The 25,842-nt window shown below is 41.2% G+C and overlaps 2 protein-coding genes across 5 annotated transcripts; both read left to right on the plus strand.

Moving 5' to 3' along the window:
- sat2a.1 (spermidine/spermine N1-acetyltransferase family member 2a, tandem duplicate 1) lies at positions 1 to 11,497 on the plus strand. Its single transcript, XM_080451857.1, has 6 exons — positions 1 to 152; positions 1,769 to 1,820; positions 2,414 to 2,497; positions 4,106 to 4,207; positions 4,566 to 4,606; positions 6,188 to 11,497. The coding sequence occupies exons 1-6, from the start codon at positions 90 to 92 to the stop codon at positions 6,353 to 6,355; spliced, it is 510 nt and encodes a 169-aa protein (XP_080307983.1). The 5' UTR covers positions 1 to 89; the 3' UTR covers positions 6,356 to 11,497.
- A 103-nt stretch (positions 11,498 to 11,600) lies between these two features.
- On the plus strand, positions 11,601 to 21,783 carry tnfsf12 (TNF superfamily member 12). Of its 4 annotated transcripts, none has more exons than XM_080451852.1 (6): positions 11,603 to 13,302; positions 15,027 to 15,108; positions 17,227 to 17,283; positions 17,450 to 17,473; positions 17,597 to 17,724; positions 18,366 to 21,783. In XM_080451852.1, exons 1-6 carry the CDS (start codon positions 13,114 to 13,116, stop codon positions 18,639 to 18,641), a joined length of 756 nt encoding a protein of 251 aa, XP_080307978.1. In that variant the 5' UTR covers positions 11,603 to 13,113; the 3' UTR covers positions 18,642 to 21,783. The 4 variants fall into 4 exon arrangements, with proteins under 4 accessions (XP_080307980.1, XP_080307978.1, XP_080307981.1 ...); XM_080451853.1 differs by having other exon boundaries at positions 11,608 to 13,293; XM_080451854.1 differs by lacking the exon at positions 17,227 to 17,283 and having other exon boundaries at positions 11,601 to 13,302.
- The last annotated feature ends 4,059 nt before the right edge of the window (positions 21,784 to 25,842 follow it).

Consider the following 25,842-nt stretch of genomic DNA (forward strand, 5'->3'; position numbering starts at 1 on the left):
CTCTGCTCTCCTCTTCCTCTTGTGAGACCAGTTAGACAAGTGGGCACATCGTACGGTACTGTCTGTGTGTACCTGAACATTTGCACAATATGGATTTTTCTATTCGTGCCGCAAACCTGGAAGATTGCAAAGACATTGCACGGATGATTTTGGTGAGCAGTGGCACGTGCGCGTGTCCCCCCCTTTGGCGGCTGCGCACGTGTTTTTGATAAATAAAAATAGACTCAACAACATAATACAGTATAGACTCGCGTCAGTCAAACAACGCACTTAGATTAACGCGGTTGACAAGAAACCTGTTATTTAATGGAACAGACATAGCCTTGGATGAAGACTATTAGATGTATTTGACCGATTTTTACATTTTTACATCTACGATAGTCTCGGCTAGCACCCCCAGTGCTAGCCCTAGAATGTCTGTGATCTTACATACATTTCAAGTATTCCAAATACACAGTCATAGATCTCTCTCGGTCCGCCACTGTGTAGTGCCCATCTGCGCGGCCATAAAAGTGCTCTAAACTCCGTCTGTACTCACCCAATAATTAATTCCTAAGAAGTGGAGTCATATTTTGTCCTCTAGTTTCATATCCATGTGAAAGTTCTGCCAGAAAACGTGTGTTTAGTCAAATATCTCCACTTATTCACGAGCTGCACACGGACGAGTTCTGTGCGACGCGAGGGGCCAGGAATGATTGCAGCACTGAATATACGTAACTTCCATAAGGACGCACAAATGTTTGGGACACACAATTGGCAGGTGATGATTCATTACCCCGCACCAATCACAAGCACCTGTCAATTGTGTGTCCCAAACATTTGTGCGTCCTTATGGAAGTTACGTATATTCAGTGCTGCAATCATTCCTGGCCCCTCGCGTCGCACAGAACTCGTCCGTGTGCAGCTCGTGAATAAGTGGAGATATTTGACTAAACACACGTTTTCTGGCAGAACTTTCACATGGATATGAAACTAGAGGACAAAATATGACTCCACTTCTTAGGAATTAATTATTGGGTGAGTACAGACGGAGTTTAGAGCACTTTTATGGCCGCGCAGATGGGCACTACACAGTGGCGGACCGAGAGAGATCTATGACTGTGTATTTGGAATACTTGAAATGTATGTAAGATCACAGACATTCTAGGGCTACCCCAGTGCGTCCTGCCCTTTCACCAGTAAAGCCCGTACTTATCCGTACATGTACCAAAAAATAAAAATAAGGTGCTTAACCGGCTGCCCCAAATGTTAACTCGCGCTTCGGAGTCTTTGTGCAATGTATTAGTCCGTATTTTTCAATAGATATGTGTTTTAATCCCGTCTGTGTCGGATTCTGTCGGCAGTTCCCTCTATTCCTCAATGGGAGGTAGTGGCGGGGCGCATCCGGTGAAAGCTGGTATTACACTCAATGTAAACAGGAAGTAAACTAGGGGGGAAAAATGGCGTTCGGTCACAGACGGGATTAAAATACATATATATTGAGAAATACGACTAATATATTGCACAAAGACTTCAAAGTGCGAGTTAACATTTGGGTCAAGCACACTGTGAGCTTGTAGATCTGCTATTTTCACTAGTTTGGGTACCGGGCAAACGTCTAATTTCTCTTTTGGGTCTTGAGCTGCAACTTTTGGGAACCACTGCCGTATTTCCTCCGAGGTGGAAAGACTGGTGATGCGAGGTCACTGCCGTATGTTTAAATGTGGCTTTCTTAAGGGTGACTGGTTTGGGTGGAATTCTCTTGTCTGATGCATTTCATTCCCTGTAGGAATTGGCTGAATACGAGAAAGTCCCAGATCAAGTAAAAGTCACACAGAGAGGTACAGAACTAAATGATTTATGAAAAAACTATCTGCTGACATTTCGTTTTGGTATTGGTATTAGCACATGCTGCTTACCCACCTGCTCCATTTCTCATGTTTGAAGTTGTTTGACTTTCATATACCCATGATTGTCCTTGGCATCCAAAAGCTGCCTTGTAGGCTAATTAACTTTGACCAAATAGAGACAAAACACCACAGTGCTATGATGAGAGTCTGAACATTATAAATACAGGCCTGCTATTGGCTGAGCATGCACACACTCACAATAAATTAAATGCCCTTGAAAGAATTGGCTATGGTTTATTATTATTCACTGATATAGTGATTACATCAAATTATTGAAATTAAAGTCCCACTTGGACTGCATGAGCATGCATTCACAGAAATCACTAAATACCCTTAAAATATATTTATTATCTATTGATTACAATGGAGATACCACTATCACTGTTAAATATTAAGAAAATTATGTCTTTACAACACAACATACTGTATATTCTAATTTTATTTTTGTTTGTGTATAGTAAATACTTCACTTGTCATCCAAAATGAGACCTTTTTGAGAACATTGATTCCTGCTTTGTGTTCAGACTTGGAGCAGGACGGCTTTTCCAAGAACCCCTTCTTCCATGGTATCATCGCAGAGGTACCGGAGCAGCACAAGACCAAAGATGGTGAGGGAAGACTACTACTCACTCTGTTCTCATGTCATAATTATTTTTACTGTACCTACCTACGACACGCACGCGAGTCAGAGGACTCGCAAGAAACCCTGTCTGTGTGAGGCTGGCGCAGGCCGGCCCAGTACCTGCACTTACGGTTCAAGAGTTCTATGCCAAAATGTGAAGCGGCCTGTTATTGCACCGCCGTGAGGCCGATTTGAAAAATTTGGGGTGGAGGTTCTTTATTTGCATACTGGGAGTGTGCGTGCAAAGTTTCAGGTCCAGTGGTGCCTGAGATTAGCTGTTCACAGACAGATGGAACAACGGACAAACGGACAAAAACATAATCTCCGGCCTTCAGCGCGCCGTCCGGCCTGGTGGAGATAACAAACAAATAAAGCATGTGTGATTGCTATTTGACAATCTCTACAGTTGTCCGCTATCATCTCTCCCCACATTTGCAAGCTTGGGAAAGAACATTTATCCTTTGATTTGGTTAACAACAATCTTTAGGAATTGCGAAAATTAACCATATGAACCCTAGTGTCCCTATTCTGGGCATTTCATAATAGATGAATATTCTATGAAAACAGGCAAACATTTATCAAAAATAGCTTTTGCAACTCGTTGTGAGCTTGTAGATCGGCTATTTTCAACGAAGACTTCATTGACCCCCGTCAATGAAGCATATAGGGTTTAAGTGTGTAATTGATTTATTGTACAAAAAAAGGCATTCTTTTTACATAAAATCCACATTTTCTCAAAATGAGTTTGGGCAGGATCCATAGGGTTATGGTAGAAACACAGGCACATATATCTCAGTTTGTTACCTAACCACACTAGTGCTGAGCTGCCCCCCCCCCCCCTCTCTCTCTCTCTGTACAACACTTACATAACGACGTTGACACATCTATTTTCATGAGACTACAATAATGAGAACATTACCATTCCTCCTGCTGCCCTGTACTGACTTTTTCTTCCATGACACAGCCATTTTTCCATAGTTACAACGCACTCTGTGTGTGTGTGTGTGTGTGTGTGTGTGTGTGTGTGTGTGTGTGTGTGTGTGTGTGTGTGTGTGTGTGTGTGTGTGTGTGTGTGTGTGTGTGTGTGTGTGTCACATATGCAACCATTTGTGCTTGTATTTATTTAAATAAAGAACAATAGGCATTTCAGAAGAAATTGTTAGTTACAATGAAGAATGGAATGTGACACATGCAAGTCACAGACTGAAGATTCCCATGCAGCAGGGATTTCTATAGTGGAGAATGTAGCATCATTTGATACTTAAGTACCTTATTTACCATCATTTTACAGTCCAAATTATATGCATAGAAAATAATAGTTAGTTGCAGCCCTAATTTATAATAATCAAGTATAGATACAGCTTTGAACGTTGCAATAGAAAAACAATAATGTTCTTTAAAATGGCCACCTCATAGCCATAAGATCTATCATGCTGAAATGTTGGACAGTGTGAATGCCTACTTTTAATTAATTTACAAGAACCTAGCACTGGCATGCAGGAAAGAAAAAGCTGATTTGGCTGCATAATGTATGAATGTCAACCTCAATGTTTCCCTGGACAGTGGATTCATATTTGTGTCTGTCTGCTTTCAGGTCATACCAAGGTAGGCTACGCACTTTATTTCTATACCTACAGCTCATGGAAGGGCAGGGCTGTCTATATGGAGGACTTGTACGTGATGCCTGAATTCAGAGGTACAGTAACCATCACCTGTTTGCAATGATCCTCTCAAAGACAGACAAGAGAAAATGCACCTTTTCTCCCTCTATGCGAAATCTCTTCACTGAAGATAGCCTATCTACTACTACTAAGCTCACAACGTGTCACATAGTGACACATTGTGAGCTTGTAGATAGGCTATTTTCACTGAATGTTCACCTAATAGGCCATGCCCAGCAAGGGTTAAATGATTTATGAGATGTATGGTAGGTATGATGAAAGAATGTAGTTATTTATATGTAACCACTCAGACAATTCTAACTTTTACAGCAATTGGTGGACATCTGTTTACAGTAAGTTAATAACATCTCTTGTAATAATATTATCTTCCAGGAAAAGGTATGGGGAAAGCATTGATGAGCAAGGTTGCACAGGTGAGTAAAGCATGTGTCTTTGTCTTTGCTATTCTGTGTGCGCATGTGTAATTTGCCTTAAGCTTTTGCTCTCCATGTGAATGAAGAAACTGGTATTGCAAATTTAAAAAGCAATATGTGCAGTGCACTCTACATACATTTTATGTAAGTTATTTTATTGAGGTGTTTGGCACTCTTGGTGATAATTACAATACGTACAGTACATTAAAGCTTCGTTTTTTAAAGGTATAGTAGGCAAAAGAAACAAAGAACAGGTTAGAATTGCAGTCATTAAATGAAATAGAAAATAAGAAACAACAACACAAGGGATATTTTCTGACAACAGGACATAGTGTTTACATTAAATATACTTTGATAGAGAAGCAGCAATCAACAGATTATCTAAAAGAAAAGAAAAAACAAACACAACAGTTAGACCTGAGGAGTATGCTGAGTTATTAGACGCTTAGTCAAACACATAATATGTACTGTACACTCTCACAGAGACAGCATAACTAAGTGCATTATAACATATTGACATATAGGCTAATACATACACAGATCCTCATTCAGTTTGTCTAAATCCACACCCACTCTTCCCATAAACCAGCACACCTTTGGTGCTTGAATATCCTTTTCATGTCCAAGTCATTTTCCCTAAAAGAATAAAGTTTGCACACTGGTTCATGCTCCAAAACTTAAACATTTATTGATTCCTTTACACCACACATGGGCAACAACGGCCCGGGGACCTGGCCTTTGACCACGCCAAGTCCTCAAAGAAAAACAAAATGACCCCCCCAACAAAAATCTACATTCTAAATGGCTGCCGCATGTTAATGGTTTTGAGAACAAATTATTTAACTTGACTCCAATTAATAGTAATTAATATTTACCACTTGAGTACTATAACTGCATTCCTCCATCCGTATGTACTCAAATGTTTTGTATTTATAATGTAACAGTGAAACAGTCAACCATGATATTTATAACATAATGCAATATGACCGATGGAGTGGTGCATATCAGATAAGATACTGTATACATTTATAGGCTCATTTAAAAGTTGATACGGCATTGCCATGGATTGTTTTATTTAAGTAGTCTTTTTATTGTAACGCCAGAGTACACCAGAGTGATACAGTACAGTACAGCTGAAAAAAAAGAAATTGTTTTAACTGAACAATTTTCAGTTACAACATTTTTTAACTGAAAATTCTTGTTGTGAAAATAAGTACCTTATTGTAAAGTAGTCTGGCATATCTACCAAATTCATGCAGTTTTAACATAATTCAGCACTATTTGTTTCAAGTTTCAATTCAATTGTACAATGTGTACCTCTGGAAATAAATCTTGCCCACCCCTGCTTTACACCATCATTGGACTTGACGTTTCGTCTCCATTCTCCAATGATGGTGTAAAGGAACCAATACATTTTTAAGCTATGACCCAGTGTGCAGACTTTATTCTTTTTGGATTCTGACCTCAGCCCAGCACCTGTTTTTTAGTGAGTGGATGTGTGTGCCTTATTGTTTGTTTCTATGTAATTTCCCCTCCCATGTCTTGACAATGTGTATTTTGTTTTACCCAACTGTTGTGCAGCTGGGAATGGCCGCAGGGTGCAACCAGCTCAACTTCACGGTGCTTGACTGGAACAAACCATCAATGGATTTCTACCTCAGCCAGGGCTGCTTCGATGTGACATCTGAAATGGGCTATCACTGCATGCGCTGTGAGGGAGAAGCTCTGGGGAACTTGGCCCAACCCTAACCCAACCCCGGGGCCGAGACCTCTTGACCATCACAAACACAGAGGTCAACCTACACAATGCAGGGATAGAGAAGCACTCAGTGGTGTCATTAGCTTCCTTGTTTTTACCTCACACTGCTTTGTACTGCATTATTCTATATGCTAAATAATAGAAATGATCTTAACAAAAAATTGTATATCAAAACAAGCCAGCTTTGCCCCGTCCCTTGTCTATTACAAAATTATCACCCAACAGACTATGGCAGAAAAAAGGAGACAAACAACTTACCTTCTGTTGCACTTTTAATATTACGCCGTCGCCAACTGAAGAGAAGGGTAGGTTCAATGTATACTAGCAATTTGTTATATTATTTACTTACTGTGTCCTTTGCAAGGGCAGGCATTGTTATAACGGCTGTTCAGCCAAAACACAACTGGAAGTAATCTTGCTCAGGAAAAACTGCCATAATACAGTCGGAGGGATGCATTGGTAGCCGAAGGGGAGAGCAGATTTTAAAAACCAGGGACACGCGTAGGGGAGAGGAGCTCAAAGTTGGATCGGATTTTGACAAGGAGTGGAAAACAGCAAGATAGATGGCCAACACGTGCACAAATTGGTTAGTAGCATCTCAATGAAGCCTTCATAGGCATTATGCTAGAGACATACTATGCCACATTATTTCACTGTTTTGGAGCTGCTGCTCAAAAGTGTCGTGGATGATTAACTCAGGTTTCGTGTGTTAAATGATAATGACACCGATGTTTATGTTTACCATTGGCCCAAAAACTCAATTCAAAAGTCAGTTCAAACTCATATTTCTGTAATACAACTGTGTTGCTCAGCTGGTTGGTCAACATGAATCGTGAACAGAAAGAAAATTGATAAAGACAGCAAGTTTAAGTTTGACGCAATTACATTGGACACTCGAGATGCTTTGCTTAAGTGTTTTAGCATACATGCTAATTCAGAGCAGCTGCATGCCAGAAGATAAATCTATTAATACCAACCAAGCCTTACTGTATATCAATAAGGCTGGAAGTCGAACTTATTCTAATCTTGTTGGGTAGAAACCTTGTATGTCCAAAAGCGTTACTTTTCAGGAAATGGGAAAAATAACCTGTCTCACAAGCTCTTGTTAATACTTTTTATTGGTTCAATTATCAATAATTATAAAACCCACAGACACACTTAACCACTTTAACTTTTACTTTCAATTCTTTTCAAAAATAGTAGATAGATTGGCTATTTTTGCTCATTTTCTGCGACATTGTTGCACGAAGAACTTACTTACTTACGCCTATTACCCCTTCTGGGGCTTAGGCCGTCTACCAGAGGTCTCCAAGCATCTCGGTCCTGAGCCAACACCTCCAGCTGTCCCCAAGTGTGGCCCATTTTCTTGGCATCTGCCTCCAAGTCTCTGCGCCAGGTGTTTCGTGGCCGACCTCTCTTTCTTTTTCCTCGGGGGTTCCACTTGAGGGACTGTCTTGTGGTGTTTGAGGCTGGTTTACGGAGAGTATGGCCTATCCATCTCCAACGCCGCTTGCACGAAGAAGTAGGGCATTCATTTACAAAAACACATACAAAGTTTAGATATGGAGATATAAGGTTTCTGCCCGACAGTAACGTTAAGATTGTTTGACATTTCCCTCATGATTCCAGTGTGATTTGGTGATTTGCATCAGGGATTGATTATGGAGCAGTCATCATGACATGTCATAGACTGCCAGCAGACACTGAGGTCAGAGAAGGGTTCGCTGGGGAAATCAATATCGTCGCTGTCGGGTGGAAACCTTGTATATCCAAAATCGTTCCTTTTCTTAAAATAACATAATAGAAATAGACGATCTACGAGCTCACAGTGAGCTCGTAGATCTGCTATTTTCACTACTTTTGTGCCACACTCTTATGCTGAAGTAGGGCATTAATGTACGAAAGAATATAAAAAGGTTTCTGCCCGACAGCAACAATATTGAAACAGGTTTGACTATTCTCGCTTATTCTCCGCTCTGGGGCTCATATTGCTCACTCTGCTGTCACCACTAGTCCAGATAGGAAATGAATGCCCGTTCACCACTGCAACAAAAACATTCCCCATAGTATGAGTGTAGTGTAAAGTTAATGAACACTAGCTTCCCTATTCTGGGGGCGAACATTCGGTAAAAAGTGCAGATCTACAAGCTCACAATGCGCCACAATGAAATGCGTTGTGAACTTGCAGATCGCCTATTTTCGGTGAAGAAATTTGGTGTTGAGGGAAGATAGTAGCGGACCTAGTATAGACCTCTGGGGGACACCGGTCAACTAAGTATAATACTGTAGGTTTTAAGACCTCACGACTGTCTGAAATATTGCACAATGCAGCTCTAAGGATAACTGTATCAGCTGTTAATATTTTATCATTGATCCAGTTCCACACCCATTTTCAGATAAATTGGTGGCATAGTTATTTTCTTTTTTAAATGTATTTGAATTGTGATTTATGTTGATTTATATCTCTTTTCATTGCTGCTGGGTTTACTTGACAAATTTCCCCTTGGGGATCAATAATGTTCTTATTCTATTTATTACTATTAATTAATATCAGTTGGAGGAAAGAATACAGTGTTTGATAATTGCGCAGTAAAACTTGTACTTGTACCAAGCTACTAAACTTCCATTTAGTATTGTGTTTTGGCCCCTGTGAAATGTTATCCTCTATTAGTAGAAGTTGGTCAATGTCTGACCTCCAAATTGACTTTAGGCCGTGGACCATGAATTCAAATGATTACGTCCTAGGACCCTGATATGAAATACAATGAATGAATGCAGTATGTTGATGTGTTTGACTTGTTTTGTTTTTAATGAAATTGTCTAAACATTCTTAATTGTACATTATACATAGATAGTATACTGAAACATATCGTTAGAATAGTCACTTTTTGTATTGTAATGATTAAATTAAAATGACATTAGCTACTCATCATTTGGCAAGGAGACCCCCTGGAACCCCCTCAAGGACGCCTGGGGGTCCCCGGACCCCAAATTGAGCTTTATTTAGGCACTGAGTATATACCCTTTAGTGTCATACAACAGACTATGACCATATCATCAGTCACCCATCCCCACATCAGGAGGAAACTGTTAAACATGGTGTGATGTAATCTCAGTTTATATAATTTTCATTGTGTATGTTATCATAGTGTAGTACAGTGTAAACAACAGGCTGGGAAGGCAAACAGGTTTTATTTTGTTTCTGGTATTGAAGGCCACCACATGAAAACATATTTATTTATGAGACTGGAATCCAGAACATGAAACCCCAAATATTACCGTGTCTCATGCTGAAATACAGTTTGTAAGGACAACATGTCTAATATAATAGACTAAAATAAGTACCTTACAGTAGTTAAACACTGTAATCCAAACCTGGGGTGTGTCCCATAATCATTTAAAGACTAATTGTATCTCTTTTCTGGGCAATGTCATTCAGTGTCGCTGACGCTGGATTAGAAAGTTGTGTTGGTTTGATTTGTTTTGTAATTTATATATTTAGACTGATATATTTACTGTTCCTTTAAAGGGACACTATCACGATTTTCAACATAATTTCTTAATAATTGTTGTAGGTTTAATGATACATTAGCAGCCATGAAACTGAGCAGTCTTCTGTCTGAAACGCTGCTGAACACCACTGTGGTAAAATCTGTGAAAGTGAAAACTACAACCCCTTACTTCATGTTTTTGGCTGCTACTCTGTAGTTTTTACATTATTCTTGTTCACTGTGTTTATGGCAAAATTGATCCAGAAAATATGAATCAGGTTGATGTAATGTGGCCATAGATTGTATAGTCGTGACAGGATGATGTGTGTCCCTGAAATGCATCATGGGAATTGTAGAAACACAGAGAAAGGTGAAACGGACAGAAAGGGGAATTTTCTCTGTCAACATCGATTGTATCATAGATATTGTTATGTCTGTAGATTATGATATACAGAAACAACACCTTAAATGCACATCAAAACCATCATAGTGTCCCTAAGGAATTTAAAGGAACCTTATAGTTGACACCTGATGCATATTTATTTGAAATATGTGTTCATTGTTTATTGTATGTATGTATCTATCTACTGTAACGTATATTGTTTCAGTTCATGGGTTGTGCAATATTTTCAAATGGTTCATGGAAGACGAGCAATTGCAGTAGTTGGTTACATGACATCTATAGAGACCCTTGGAGAAACTTTGAACACCATTTCATCACATGATAACAAAGTCCCTGCCTCAGCAGTAAAGTAGGCCCCAACAGAATGCGTAGGCATTTTCATATGGTCTACACTAAAAAATGTCCTCATACAATGCCAGCCCTATAAGTATATAAATCAAGAAATTAGCTCTCAAATAAAGTATCCTGAAGAAAAGGATAATCCAAATCTTGTGAATATAGTGAATTGTCCCTCTCACCAAAGTACTGTACATTAAGTCCTTTAAGCAAAATTTTATTTGAGAGCAACCCAACAACAACTACCTATTATGAAGTTTATACTAGATCAAATTAGGAAGTACTGTTTGTCCATGTTAATGTCTGTGTCCACACCAGTGTTTACTGTCAGTAGTAGCCTTTCTTAGACTAGAGAGTGATAATGTTGTATTGAGCACAAACACTGTCCATTGTGAAACTGTTATCAGTCAATATTGGGCAATACACCATTTACAATTGTAGGCCTAGATAAAGTTTGCCAAAATAGATAAAAAATAATGGTGAGATAGTTTTTTCCTTGTTTTTGTTTTTTCTCCATTTTTTACCAAAGTAATCATTTGATGTAACCCACAATAGTAGCCCACCTTGCCTTAATCAGGGTGTGCTGCTAAATCTTAGTAGCCTGCCATGATTAGATCACTCTGTCACACAATAATATGCTTTTTAATGCTTTGTGTCAGGTTACATTACAGGTGCCAAAACAAGGGTAGCCTATGTGTTAAGCTGCCATCTACAAGGCACTTAAGACTTCATTGGATTTAAAAATGTATTTATTTTTTTACTTTGTTGCTGTCACCCATTGTTGAAAACTGACAATTTGTTGCACTCTGAATTCTAAAGTTGTGTTCAGTTGACATTGAATTGTTGAAGAACAAAGCTTGTAAAGCCTTTAGGCCTACATTCAAATAAAATGTACTATTTGACATTGTATTTGTGTATCTTCTCTGACAACAGTGACTGCACAGCTAATATACCTCATCATGTCAGTAGTTTTGTCATGAAATAATAAGTAGGCTATAATCTTATGTAGGTAACCAATAAAGGCCTAACTTAACTATAAAAAGTATAGCTTTTATCCATTATTAGACATCATTTTCTAGGCAGTGGACATTCAACCTTAGGTCGGTACTCTGTAGATTGGAGAACGCCCTCCTGTGGTCCAAAACCGTAACCGCACCAAAACCATGCCTAAACTTAACAGATGTTCCTCACCTTAAGGAAAATTTATTAATTAAACCACATTCCCACACCAAACCAACCCAATGCCTAAACTTACCCATAACCGTGTCTAACATTAACAAAGATTAATTAACTAAACCACTCAAAAAACCCATGCCTAAAAAACGTTAACATGATACCTAACCTGAACTAAAATGTAAAAACTAAACTCATGCCTTAACTTAAAAGTAACTAGCAATGTCAAATCTTTAATGAATTAATCAAAACCACACTAATCTCATGTATGTTATTTGTGCTGGAGTCAGTGAATACAGACGTGCAGTGGGTGGTATGCAGTGGTGTAAAGTAACTAAATACATTTACTCAAGTAGCCTACTCACTGTACTTGAGTACACTTTTGAGGAATGTTTTACTTCTTCCCTAGTACACTACCGCCACCGCGTGGTCACATTTTGAACTGGTCAAAACGTCAATGGGTCTTCTTTTCAGAGCTGCTGCCTGCAAGTTGATGAAAGTGATCTGGGAACTGAAGCTGCGCGTAAAAGTCCGGTGGTGGTGGGCTCTTCTCCTCAGAGCCTTTTCTAGCGTCGGTTGACCCCGTTGGATTTTCTTTGCAGCAGCAGGCGCACACTGACACCGGGATCCCAGGTTGGAGTTAATTGATGGCACAGTGAGGTTGTCAGATGCGGCCACCACCACTCTGTCCTTAATAGAGTGAGTGACCCTATCAAGCGGATAAAAGGGAAGACAGAGAAAGCTGAGTCAACGAATCACAAGGATCGGATGCAACAGTTGCTGTGAGCGATCAGTTGCATCGTGAAAAATCCACTTACACTTAGTGAGAAGAGAAGACGGTCTGCTGTAGTGTCGAGGCAGCCGGCGGACTATGGTGGCTTTGAACCGTGCACATCTGGAGGTACGGGAGGTATTTTTTGAAACGATCTGGTCTTTCATGCCAACAGAAATTGTCTGCCTCTTATTTGACGTGACTTTTTATTTTGTATCATTTTTATGACAAAATATCAACATTACAATCAAAAATAACAGGACAAAATGCAGTTACAATACTGGGGGGGAAACAGCTATTTTTAGCCTATTTGACGTGACTTGCTCTGAGCGGTATAATCCATCCACATGCGTGTTGTCCCCACCGAGATGATGGACATTTGGGCACAATTAAATCTGGTGGGATCGCATGCATTGTTGATGGAATGGAGCTGAAGAAGTGGAAACAACTTCGGATGGTCTGACTGTGCACGGTCAATAGCAGCCAGTGCAGTGTCTGACTGCACGAACAAACGTCGGATGGTCTGCCACGGTCAATAGCAGCCAGTGCAGCCAAGTGTCTGATGCACGAACTATGCAACGAATTCTGCAGAAGAGATCGCGATCAGTGCGCAAGGTCCGGGTGGTCTGGGCTTTCCTGGCCCTGGTGGCCCTGTCGCTGGCCGCCTGCAGCGCGCTGTTCACGGCGTGGACCTGGCGACAGACGCGGGACCTGTCCCAGTCCTTCAGGATCCTGCAGGATCGACTGGAGCAGGTTCGTAATGTATGGGGCATTTAATTAAAACGCGATGATACAAGTACAACTCTGTCCCGTTTCGCATAGCATGCATTCCTTAACGTCAATATCAACAATGTTATTTATTTACTCCTGGCAAGTTAGTTAAATACTGGAACTAGTTTGTTATGCAATTTCTTTGTGGCTGCGGTTACGGGAATCTCCGCGGGGGGGGCATGGAAAAATGTGAAGCCACTTCACCACCCCAGCCCCCTCCTCCTTTTCACCCCCTTGTGCATTCTTTGCCTTTGCACTGACTGTACCACTTAGTAGCTGGTAATATGTGGGCCGAACCTTGGTTCTTTTATTGCTTTACCAAAAAAGTGTGGCCAAGCAGTGGTGGAGTTATTGCTTATTTTTTTGCATCCAGTACCCCCCCCCCCCATCCCCACCTCCCAATTGAATTGTTTTGCTGCCAGTTGTGCTCCAATTATAGACCAATTTACTGGAAACCCTTAACTTCTTTGCCTTTATAGCCAACTGAGTGCACTGAGGCTTTGAGGGTAAAACATAGAGTAACCTATTGCGGCAAGTCTCAAGTGATTTTAAGTGATTTAGAACATGTGCCACCAGCCCCCTCTCATTTGTAAATTGCAAGTTGTGTCTTTTGACTATTATTATAAAGTAAACACACAGGCTCTGTAGTCCTATTTGGTTTTACACTTGCATGCATCTTACCTACAAATTGCTTGTAAATACTATGCACATGCATGAGATTGCATCATGAAGCAAATGACTTGCAGTACCCCCTCTGAAAGGAAACAGCAGTCACAGGATGGAAATGCTTATGCTGTCAAATGTGCATTGTTTTGAAATCGAAGATGCACTGGCATTGAGATCATGACATGTGACTGTGTCACCCAGTTACGTGGCAGTTAAAAGTCATGTTCGCCTGTGTGTCATGTTCAGAAGCACGTATGCACAAAAATGTCTTTCTTTTGTCTCGCATGACCCCCCCCCCCCCACCACACACACACACACACACACACACACACACACACACACACACACACACACACACACACACACACACACACACACACACACACACACACACACACACACACACACACACACACACACACACTCTCTCTCTCTCTCATGTACCCCTGGATGGGACATGTGGAGTGTTGATGCTGGAGTCCACCCCAAGGGGCCTGTCAATTAGAGTCTTTTACCCAACTCCTGATGGTAGCCAGTGGGCCAGTGAATGACTGTATGGAGAGTGCCCCCCCCCCCCCCCCCATTTCCACAGTAGCTATACAGTATATCCAAACATCCGATCCATAGCCACCTTTATTTTCCTATTTCATATAGGGCCCCCAGGTAGTTAATGAGGCCCCTAGCTGAGGATTTAAATATTTGCTGGCTGGACAAAATTCAGCTCCCCCCCCCCCTTTTTTTTCCACAGCAGGGGAGTTAAGAAATGTGAAGAATGCAAAGCACTAAAAACATTCGTTAGGTGTCGCAACCACTGCTAAAAAGCTACAGTATAGCATGGCACTGGGGGGGCAGACACTGGAAAAGACAGCTGTTTGTGTGGAAGGAACCGTCTGTGTCCGTTTGGGCTCTGTGCCAGCGCAGTATTCTAATAATAAACTGGATGGGCTTTTGTAGAAGTTTTTTTTTTCTTCTCCTTAATGTGCCTTGCTTGTTTTGTTGCCCCAAGTCTTATATATATATGCCTGCTGCCTGTCTGTCTCTCTCCCTAGGTGAATACTCAGAGGAAGGCTATTGTTCAGCTCATCCTGGAGAAGAGAGAGTTGCTTGTGGGGCAGAGAGTGAAGAGAGATGGTACGTGTGTGTGTGTGTGTGTGTGTGTGTGTGTGTGTGTGTGTGTGTGTGTGTGTGTGTGTGTGTGTGTGTGTGTGTGTGTGTGTGTGTGTGTGTCTATGCGTGCGTGCGTGCGTGCGTGCGTGCGTGCGTGCGTGCGTGCGTGCGTGCGTGCGTGTCTGTGTGTCTGTCTGTCTGTCTGCATGCAAATATACTGCATATATGCCCACGTGCTATGTGATTCCAGTTGTCAAATATCTTAATGCACACAGGCAAGAAAAAGTCAACTGAGTCCACATTTACTTTGGTATCCTATAGAGTATCTAGCTCTTCCCACCCAAATCATCACCCCTGTCACAACAGACACGATATACTTACAAATTGGACCATGTTGTTTTTTCGGGAAGCCCGTTTAACACAAACCTTGGCCATACTTGGCCCACATGGCACTTTGGTCAGGTCTAGCTGGCTGCGGGCACTACCCGCTGCTAAAAGTTGACACAGGAAAAAGTAGGCTGGATGACTGTTTCAGAAATTACAGGTCTGCCCGGATGGCCTCAAACCCAGAAAACCAGCTGGCACAAGGAGTAAGGCCTTGTTGCACGCTTTAGGGAATAAAAGTGATTTTCTTCTCCTGGACGTGGCTGACACAGCTATGATTTGTTGTGAAAGTGGTGATATTTGATGACCTATCATTGGAGTATTTATGGGCCCCACTTGCGTCACCGCTGGTGAATTGCTGGACTTTGTATTCTCCATAGCTTGTCAGTAAAGATCATGTAGAATCTTAGTCAAGAAATAAATGTGGTATACATATTGACAAAAGGATGCATTCATGTAGGATCTAGTATCTGGTGCAAGAAACTGCACATATATTTAGTTTTACCATACTTGACAGCTTACATTGTCTTGCAAAACACAATGTTACAGTGTTAAAAAAAATGCTCAAACGTGAACGGAAAAGTCAAATAGTTTTTCACAATTCGTGGAGTTTTGCCACATTTCTGCAGGACACAGAGTAATTCCCTTTATTTTGACTGACAGCTTTAGCCGGAAAATCACTGTTGCTCGAAGGCATAATGTTCAGCCATAGCAAAATCCTAAATCTCCAGGGTCACCCACCTGTGAGTTATTTTAGCAGGGGCTCAATATTCCAGTATGAGGGGGCCTCCCCCTGCATTTGCTGCTCCGTCTTTGAGACGTAGCAGTGCATGTACTCCACAGTCCATCCATGCATACAGTGTTGTGGCCATATCTCTGTTTGAAATCGCCCCCTCAAGGTCAGATAACAAAACCAAAACAAACAGTTGGTTAATAACGAGGCCACTCGTTGAAGTCCTGAAGAAACATATTTTATTTATTGTATTTATTTGAATGGGGGCCATGTCTTGTTGCTTCACTCCATTTGCCTGACTTCGATCTCTTTTTGGGTCACAGAACAGCCAAAGACCTCTCTCTTTCTCTCCCTCTCTCCACCACCGCCCCCCCTTTCTCATATTCTATCCTTTTATGCATTCTCTTTCTCTCCCCTTTTCCCTTGTTTTCACTGTGCAGTTAAGTGTTCTCTCATTCACTTTTTTTCCCTATCCATCACTCTTGTGGTTCATCTTTTCTTTTCTTTTTTCTATTCCCCTTCAACCCCAACACACAACTCACTCCTCTCTCTCCATCTCTACTCACTCCCTTGTTCTCCCCTCTCCTATTCCATCACTTCCATCTACATTTCTCCCTGCACCCCCCACGCCCCCCCCCCCATCTCTCTGTATTTCTGTATCTTCTAGATGACTGGAAGCAGCTGGCTCTCAGATTAGCTCCAAAAGAGAAGAAAGGGGAAAAAAACCTGCACATGCTGAATGAAAAAAAAAAAACTAACAAAAAAAAAAAAGTATAAAGAAATATATCAAAAGCACGAGAAAGGAAATCCTTGTCCATCTGCTAAGCGCGTTAAACCGCTTCAGGTGGAAGAAAAAAATGCCCAAAAGCGTATTTGCAATGTTAAAACAGAGATGCAGCTGTTGTTTTTCTGATCAGAAAAACCGCAGAAGTTTTTCTCCCTCGCTCTTTCTCCCTCCCTCCCTCCCTCTCTCTGTCTGTCTGTCATTCTAACGTGGTATTCTCTCTTTCCCCTGCTTTTGTCAGGGGGGAGCGTGCGAGGGAAGAGTGGAAGTGGCAGGAAAGTGGCGTCTCATTTTGAGAGTAAGTGCCCTGGCAGATCTCTTATAGCCTCCTTATGTAGCATCTGCTGAAGTGGTTTCAGTCATATACCCCTATACAGTTGCAGTAATAAAATCTTAATTGACTTTCCCCTGTCTCTCTTTTCTCTTTCTCTCTCCCTCTCTGTCTCTGTCTCTCTCTCTCTCAGTTACTAAAGTGTCCTCTCAGCCAGGTAAGATCCTAACAACTGGATAATGATGATGTTTGGTGATTGCTGATGATCTGTGGTGATTTTTTTTTGGTGTCTCATGGTCCCAGCCCAAGTAATACCTTGTGTGTGTTGTGTGTGTTACAGTGGGAGACGGCGGTGTGATAAAGGGCTGGGAAGAGGAGACGTTGAATATGAGCAAAGCAGTGAGGTACAACCGAGACCTAGGCACCTTCACAGTGGAGAGAGCTGGGGTATACTTCCTCTACTGCCAGGTGATTCCCTGGAAAAATGTAGTCAATATATTATTGAAGGACTACAACAGCGATGGGAGATGCTGTCATACTTGACCAGCTATGACCCGTTCTGTTTCTCTAATTCTCCACTGATATATTCTTTCCTCCGTCGCTTTTCCATACCTTTCTTTAACTATTAACTTATCCTCATCTGACTTTTGTAGTGTTTTCTGAATTTGGTTTGCGTTCATTATTGAAATGGACAATTGACTAAATCAGTGATGGGTTTTCAAACTGATTCATGTCATTGACTTTCATTAGACCATGGACCCCCATTTCAAATGATTCTATCCCGGTATGAAAACAAAATGTTTTGGTTTAAATTAAATTGTCTCTTCTGTTTTTACGTTCGGAGACTCCTGTCCAGGACAGGCTTCAGACACACCACCTGCAGGAGACTTGGCTCAGATCGGAATCGTCTAAATTTCATAATTGTACATGAGAAATAGATTCATTGTAGCAATATCAAAATATCTGTTGTACTATTTATTTGGTTGGGGCCCCCCTGGAATCCCCTCAAGGACTCCTGAGTCCTGAGGGCCCCCAGAACCCACTTTGAATCTTGAACCTTTCATTTTTTGGCAGTAGTATATTGAATTTCTTACTCTACCTGCCCTCAGGTTCTGTTCAACGAGCAGGAGTCTCAGTACGTCAAGCTGGACGTGGTGGCTAGAGGGCACAAGACCCAGAAGCTCCAGTGTATGGAGGGCTACGGCACCACGCCCGCCGCGGGGCCTCACCCCTTCCACTTCCTCAAGCCGTGCCAGGTGTCCGGCCTCCTGCGCCTGGACCGAGGGGCAGAGCTGCAGGCCATCACGGGGCATCACTTCAGGCTCCACGCCGTGGGAACCTCTTCCGCTTCGCCACACGTCTTCAGCATCTTTAAAGTCAACTGAAGGTCAACAGAAGGGTGACGCCAAGTGAGCCCGTCCGCTGGGATGTGTAGGGTGCAGATTTCATGAGCACAGACCTGTGAGGAGGGGAGTTTGAAACTACTTGTGCGCATTTTGAGTGCGACGTTGTAAAGCCAGATGACAGTTTTTAAAGAGCACATCATGAGTACATCGATCTGTCCCTGTAAGCCTGATGTAAAAAAAAAAACATTCTGTCAGACATCACATCATGTCAGTGTCTCTCCCCAAAGACCTCAAAGACATAAAACGGAGTCTTGCTTTGTGGAGTTTGCAGATGGAATGTTCTCTGGACCCGCGGTTGCCTTTTTGGAATGCAACACAGACTGTGGAGTAGGAACTGAATGTGGCCAAACCCAGGACCCATAGTGGACCCTTTTGGATGGTGGCCAAGCGAACAGATGTGATGGATACTCTTTGGTAGACGAGGGCCCGCAATTTATAAAAACATACACGGATCGTCAACTTGATCTTAAGATCGTTTTTTACATTGTGCTTTTATACTTGATTTATTAGAAGGACCATGACTGAACAAAGCTGTGCATGCCCTCCCACTGTTCCATCGCAAAGTGCCTCAGGAAATTGAGAGCACATAAATGAGCGTCAGATCTCCACACTATAAACAACCTAAAATAATCACACACTCACACCCTTCTTTTACATGTAGATAATTTATGTGCTCATGGAAGTGGGAGTTGAAGTAGAACTGGGAGCATTCTTATGTCAAAAGTTTATAAATAACAACATAGATGTGAATTTCTACCTATTATTATTATTATCTCTAGGATCAGGGCCTTTCTATATATAAGGTTCTGGATGTATAGTCTACTTGGCTTTACTTTTAAAAAGCAGGTTATAGTAAACCAAGCCTGGAGCTTAAAAGACTAATGTCTGCTTTTTGCATCTCTCTATTTTTCTGCCTTTGATACGTTTTTGGCACCACAATAGCTATAATTTACAAGCTATTTGAAAACCATCAGGAAATTATTAACTTATCGTTACAAATTGTTCATAGATTAGTATTTGGGAGGTATTTGCCGATCCAAAGCCAATGGCGCAAGTATGTCAAGAGTGAATGTCACATTTTGTAATCTGAGGTAAAATCCCACACTCTTTTGAAGTGGTGCTGAAATAAAAGCACTGCATGTGATTTGGTTATTATGTCAATTATATGAGAGCATTAGAAGAACGTTTTTACAGCCTTTACCATTATTATGAACCAGAATTAAAGTAAGAGGAAATAAGAGATCAGTTTAATTTGCGCATTCATGAAACCTCATTCTAGTGATGTAACACTTATAAACTGAAAGTTAAAACACTATATAATGGGGAACATCACATCGTTTATGTTTGCCCTGTGGTGTTTTAGTTTGAATTACGGATTGTTTATTTTATTTCTTCATAGCCAAGTAAGGAGATGATTGATGAAAGACCAAATGAGGAAGACCTCAAGTGGGATTGTGAAGGGGAACGCTGCAAAATCCTCAGTGTCAATTTAACTTACAAATGGAACCAAATGGATTTGGTTCTATTTGTACTCTTCTCTAAGCTAAACTGACACAGATTTAAGGATTTTACTGTGTAGACTGTCGATTTGCTGGTTCAGATCAGAGATCTAAAATAATATAAAATAAAAAATAAAGCTCAAGTAAATATTTAAGAAATCTACCCAGTCAGTCTCAGTAGCTCGAGGTTCAACACATCTGTGACTCGACAGAATGTTTTCTTTCATGTTCAGAAACAATTACTTTTGAGTGAGTTATTGTGAATTGGTATCTCTCCTTTATTATAGTTGACCAAATGCTTATGAAGGTTAATCAGTATTGTGCTGTTTTCTCAATCATTACATTTTTCCATTGGCTTAAAACAGTTTTTCCAGACTAATCATCAAAATATTGCTTGATCAAGGACTTATGTGTTTTCTTGCCAAACTCACAAGACTGCAGCTTATTCCCCGTTATAGTCCTTGGCTACCATTTGTAGATATCTTATTTCAGAGTCCAAAACCTAGCATATCACAAGTCGTAATACAAACAATATGTATGTATGTATGTATGTATGTATGTATGTATGTATGTATGTATGTATGTATGTATGTATGTATGTATGTATGTATGTATGTATGTATGTATGTATGTATGTATGTATGTATGTATGTATGTATGTATGTATGTATCATGTATGTATGTATGTATGTATGTATGTATGTATGTATGTATGTATGTATGTATGTATGTATGTATATAAGCCTTAAATGGCAAGGCTGAATTCTTGTGTATTGTAATTATGAAGCCTGTAATCATTCCATTTCCTCATACGCTGCTGCTTTCTGTGATATTTCTTTTCGTACCGTACAAACAGTGTATATTTCTAGCAGTTGGTTTCAACACTCCTCCTCTTGTTTATAAGTAGTTTTTGTGGATGGACCACATTGATTTCTTTTCAGCACTTTACTGCAGTAAATGTGGTGTTTTAATAGAAGCCAAACATCCATTTTTCATCTGTGGCTCGCAAATGGAAAAATGTGGGTTGAAATGTAGACATTCTATCCTGTTTGATTTCCTAATAGTTTTCCTCTTCCCTTTTGTGTCTGCTGCATCCCCCTTTCATGCATCTCATATTTCAGCGCTGTTCATAATACACACACACACACACGCACGCGCACACTGTGATGTGTGCGACATGCACATCACACACATCACAGAGCAAATCTTTGCCATACTGAGTTCCTACACAGACATGACAGCAAGCCATTAGTGAATCCATACACACACCTCCCTTTGCCATGCTAAATTCCTATACGCATGCACGAGGACACAGTCGTGCGCGCACACATGTGAAAGCACACAAGCTGCCATCTAGATTTTCACTTCCTGAATCTGAACCTGGACCAAATAGCTGAAAGCCTTTGAGGAAAAACATGCCTAGCGTTTCCCCGTCTGTCTCACATACTTCCCTCCCCCAATTCCCTTTTTTGTAACTAAATGTCAAAGTTTATTACCACCTAAAAGTAGCCTTGTTTCACACAGAGGCCTATCTCCGGGGAATTATTAAATGCAAGAAACTGTGGAAACTGAATAGAAGTTGTTTGTAAAATATACATTTGTATTCAATGCCTAGTTTTACATAAATGGTAAACAAACCCTGAGTTTCCCTTTGTCATTCGTTTTGGAACATCATGGTCAGGTTTTGGATTATGAGCTCAGGTGACTGCATCAGCAGTATCAGCTTAGCTGAAAATTGTAATTGCTAACACAGCCAGTTTAATACAGTAAAGTCTACTTTCACTCCTGCACTGATCACTGCTCTGATCCACAGGAAAGCAGGCTATTATCTATCTTTCTTTCTCAGTTGGTACCATTACCAGGGAGATACTGTATCTTAGAACAGTGGGTCTCAAACTTTTCAATTTGAAGGATTCCTAATTTGGTATTTGCTAGGCCACGGAACACCAATAGCTCTGAGAGTGTAAAACATGTGGTTACGTTTACCCAGAGTTACACACCCGTAAGGGTCCATTTGGTTCCTAAGTATCAATCATTACTTTGAGAACCACTGTCTCAGAAAGATGTCTCAAGATTTTTCAAAACACATGATAATCAAAATTCACTCCTGTACTGTATAAACATACTGTACATAGTTACCTACACCTACTGTATGCAGAGGTCAGAGCAGAGATTCAGGTGTAGAGCACTGGGTTTCAGTGCCCTGCTCACTGGTACTTTTGCGGAGTTGGTAGGTACTGTTAAGCACCCGTACACCCTTTAGCCACCAGATGCAGCTGGCAACCTTTGAGTCACTAATCGGCCACCCTACATCAAGGCTAACCCACCCAGAAAAAAAGCTAGATCATTTATTAAATCTATGTAGTTGAAAGGGAGCAGCTATCAGTGCATCTATTCAATCATTTAACATCACTCCATCACTCCAAAAGTAGCCATGTGCCTGTTAACAGTTGGATGCATACTGAGAACATTTAAATCCACAACATAATCAGATTTGTTTGTGATCATAAATAAATGGCACTCTCAGTCAGTCACAGGTTATGCTGAAACTAGTCGACAAAATCTGACTAGAAAAGGTAGACACAATACGCATTTAATCCAGCTGAGCCAGCGTCACACAACATAACTCTAACGTCATGAATAAATAGGGCTTGTGTCACCTGTGATTCAGCTCTATGCCACATCTAGTGTGTGTGTGTGTGTGTGTGTGTGTGTGTGTGTGTGTGTGTGTGTGTGTGTGTGTGTGTGTGTGTGTGTGTGTGTGTGTGTGTGTGTGTGTGTGTGTGTGTGTGTGTGTGTGTGTGTGTGTGTGTGTGTGTGTGTGTGTGTGTGTGTGTAGGGAGGGGGGGATAATTGTCTGAATCACAGATACACTGAATACACTGAATCACAATTAACATCCACAGTTATGCCTTCTCCCACATGTTTATCCTACTTCTCCCACACAACATCCACACTGATCAATGCAAGCTAACATCAGTGTTGTTGAGTCACTAAAGAGGGAAAAGAGGACCTCACTGTTGGTTTGGTCAACGCCTTTTAGTGGGTTGCTTTAAACTCGCTTGTTGTCTCCGCCAGGCCGGACGGCTGAAGGCCGGAGACTTTCGTCCCTGTGTCCGTCCATCCGTCTGTGAACAGCTAATCTCCGGCACCATTGGACCAATCTGCGTGAAACTTTGCACGCATACTCCCTGGAGGCCAAGGGAAAACCTCTTTCACATCGGACTGTTATAGTCCAATCTTTGCAAAAAAACTTTTTTTCCTATATATTACTCCTACAGATTCTGTCCAAACATCATATTAATCGGTACACATAATCTCTATAGTCATGTGATTAAGACAGCCCATATGAACAAAATGCCTCAAATCATGAACGCAGCATCCGATTACTGTGAGACTTTGCACGCACATTCCCACTAAGCCAAGGAAGAAATGCCACCCTACATTGTCCAAATCGGCCTCATGGTGGCGCTATAACAGGCAGATTTATGTTTTGCCCTATAGCTCTTCAACTGTAGGTCATATAATAAAAAAAAAAATCCCTTGGATTCCTAGGATTGTAACCCCCAAATAAGCCACACCTATTTCCACCTATCTAGTTTTCCACCATGTCAGTTTTATTAATTTTTTACTTTGCTGGCCCTCAATAAGCTACCGGGGGCCTATTACACGAAAGGAGAATTAAATAAGCCTGGATTTAAGTCAAATCCAAGTTTGACAAAGTCTGGTCCGTACAGCCTGGGGCCTGTTCCTCGAAAGGTGAATTAAATAAGCCTGGCCTTAAGCCAAATCCAGGCTTGACAAAGTCGGGTCCGAAAAGCCTCGTTTATTCCGTTCCTCGAACGCCAAGCCAGGCTGAAAAGGAGCGACTTTGTCGAGCTAGGCTATGTCAAGCCAGGCTGTGTCCAGCCAGGATAATGAAGCCAGGCTGAATGGGCGGCGATTCGCCGGCGACGTATTTCTATAAAAGACCATGAACTCGAGCGCAGATTCCTTGAACTTGACCAATCATGTGGCAGCGGGGAACAAAACTCGAGCAGCGTTTTTCTCTGTGGCCGAACAGCAGCAGGATAGGTGGTAAAGCCAGGCTTTAGCTCTAATTCACCTTTTGAGGAACAGGCCCCTGGTTTATTCCGTTCCATGAACGCCAAGCCAGGCTGAAAAGGAGCGACTTTGTCGAGCTAGACCTTGTCAAGCCAGGCTGTGTCGAGCCAGGATGATAAAGCCAGGCTTCACGTATTCCTATAAAAGACCATGAAAGTCGATAGCAGAATCCTTGAACTTGACCAATCATGGAGCCCAAAACCAGAGCGGCGTTCTTTTCTGTGGCTGAACAGCAGCACTGCAGCAGCTCATGGAACAGTGGCGTTCCCAGTTTACCTCGGGGGAAACAAGTTAACAACAACACTACACACACTGACTACAAAACTGAAAAACGTTAATAAAAACAATATGCAAGTATAATCAATCAATCAATTCTTCAGCGTGGTCTCTTCATGTTGTAGTTTAGTAATGAATGGCTCAAGCTGCTCTCAGTGCCGATCTATGAGCTTGTAGAGCTGCTATTTTTGAAAAATCTTGAAAATGTGTGCATATCTTTGAAATATATATACATTTTTAAAGCAAACATTTTTAACTCAAATCTTTGCTTCTGGGGGTCCCTAGCACAAAACATTTTCAGATGGGGGTCCGCGGCCAAATGTATATCAATTTAGGGGTCCTTGGCATGAAAAAGGTTGAAAACCACTGTTCTAAATGGCAGTGGTTCACAAACTTTTTAGCTCAAGAGTCTTGAGGCTTGGGTCCCGGCTCCCGGGGAGACATCAAATTTCTCTTTTGGGTCTTGAGTCCCAAGACTTATCCAGGGTGCTCTGGCTAAACTAATCTAGCAAGATAATTCAGCTTTCATGAAACCGATTCATCGCTAATCCTGGCTAAATTAAGCCAGGATAGGTGTTAAATCCAGGCTTAACCCCTAATTCTGCTTTCGTGAAATAGGCCCCGGCCTGGCGGAGACCTGTGCCATTTTTCTAGTGATTCATTGAATTGATCTCCAAATACAAATGGATCTCTAGTCGGATCTCTAGTCTCTAGTTTCCAGGACAGTGATGAAACGACACATTTTCATATTTCTGTACTTCTGGTTATTCAACTGCTGAATTATATCCGAAACACTTTTTCTCATTTAAACATTTGAACCCTATATACTTCGTTAACAGGGGTCCCCCAAGGGTCTATACTTGTTCACCAAATGTCTTCCCCGAAAATACCCAATATACAAACTGCCAAAAAAAATGCCAATTTACAATGTGTCGCCTTCTGTAAAAGCTTTTAGATCTGATATGTTTATCAAATGTTGAAAAAAAAATCACACCCTGTGTGAAGTGGGCGGTGTCTTGCTAGCTAATCACAATACTGAATGGAGTCAACCAATCATGTACAAAAGATAAATACATTTATTGAAACACTCTTTATGATGGACGAAACCATAACTCGAAAAAAACAAAGATTTAGTTTTTTTCGAGTTATGGTTGCTTATATAGGGCTATGCACATGTGTCATGTGACACTGGCCAATCACAGTCCTGAATAGACTGTGATTGGCCAATCACAGCGCAGGATAATTCTACAAATTTCCTGGGCCCAGATCTCAGCGCAGGAAAATGTACATTTTTCCAAATC

Source organism: Gymnoscopelus braueri (assembly GCF_963280865.1).
Source record: "Gymnoscopelus braueri genome assembly, chromosome: 15".
Classification (NCBI taxonomy): domain Eukaryota; kingdom Metazoa; phylum Chordata; class Actinopteri; order Myctophiformes; family Myctophidae; genus Gymnoscopelus; species Gymnoscopelus braueri.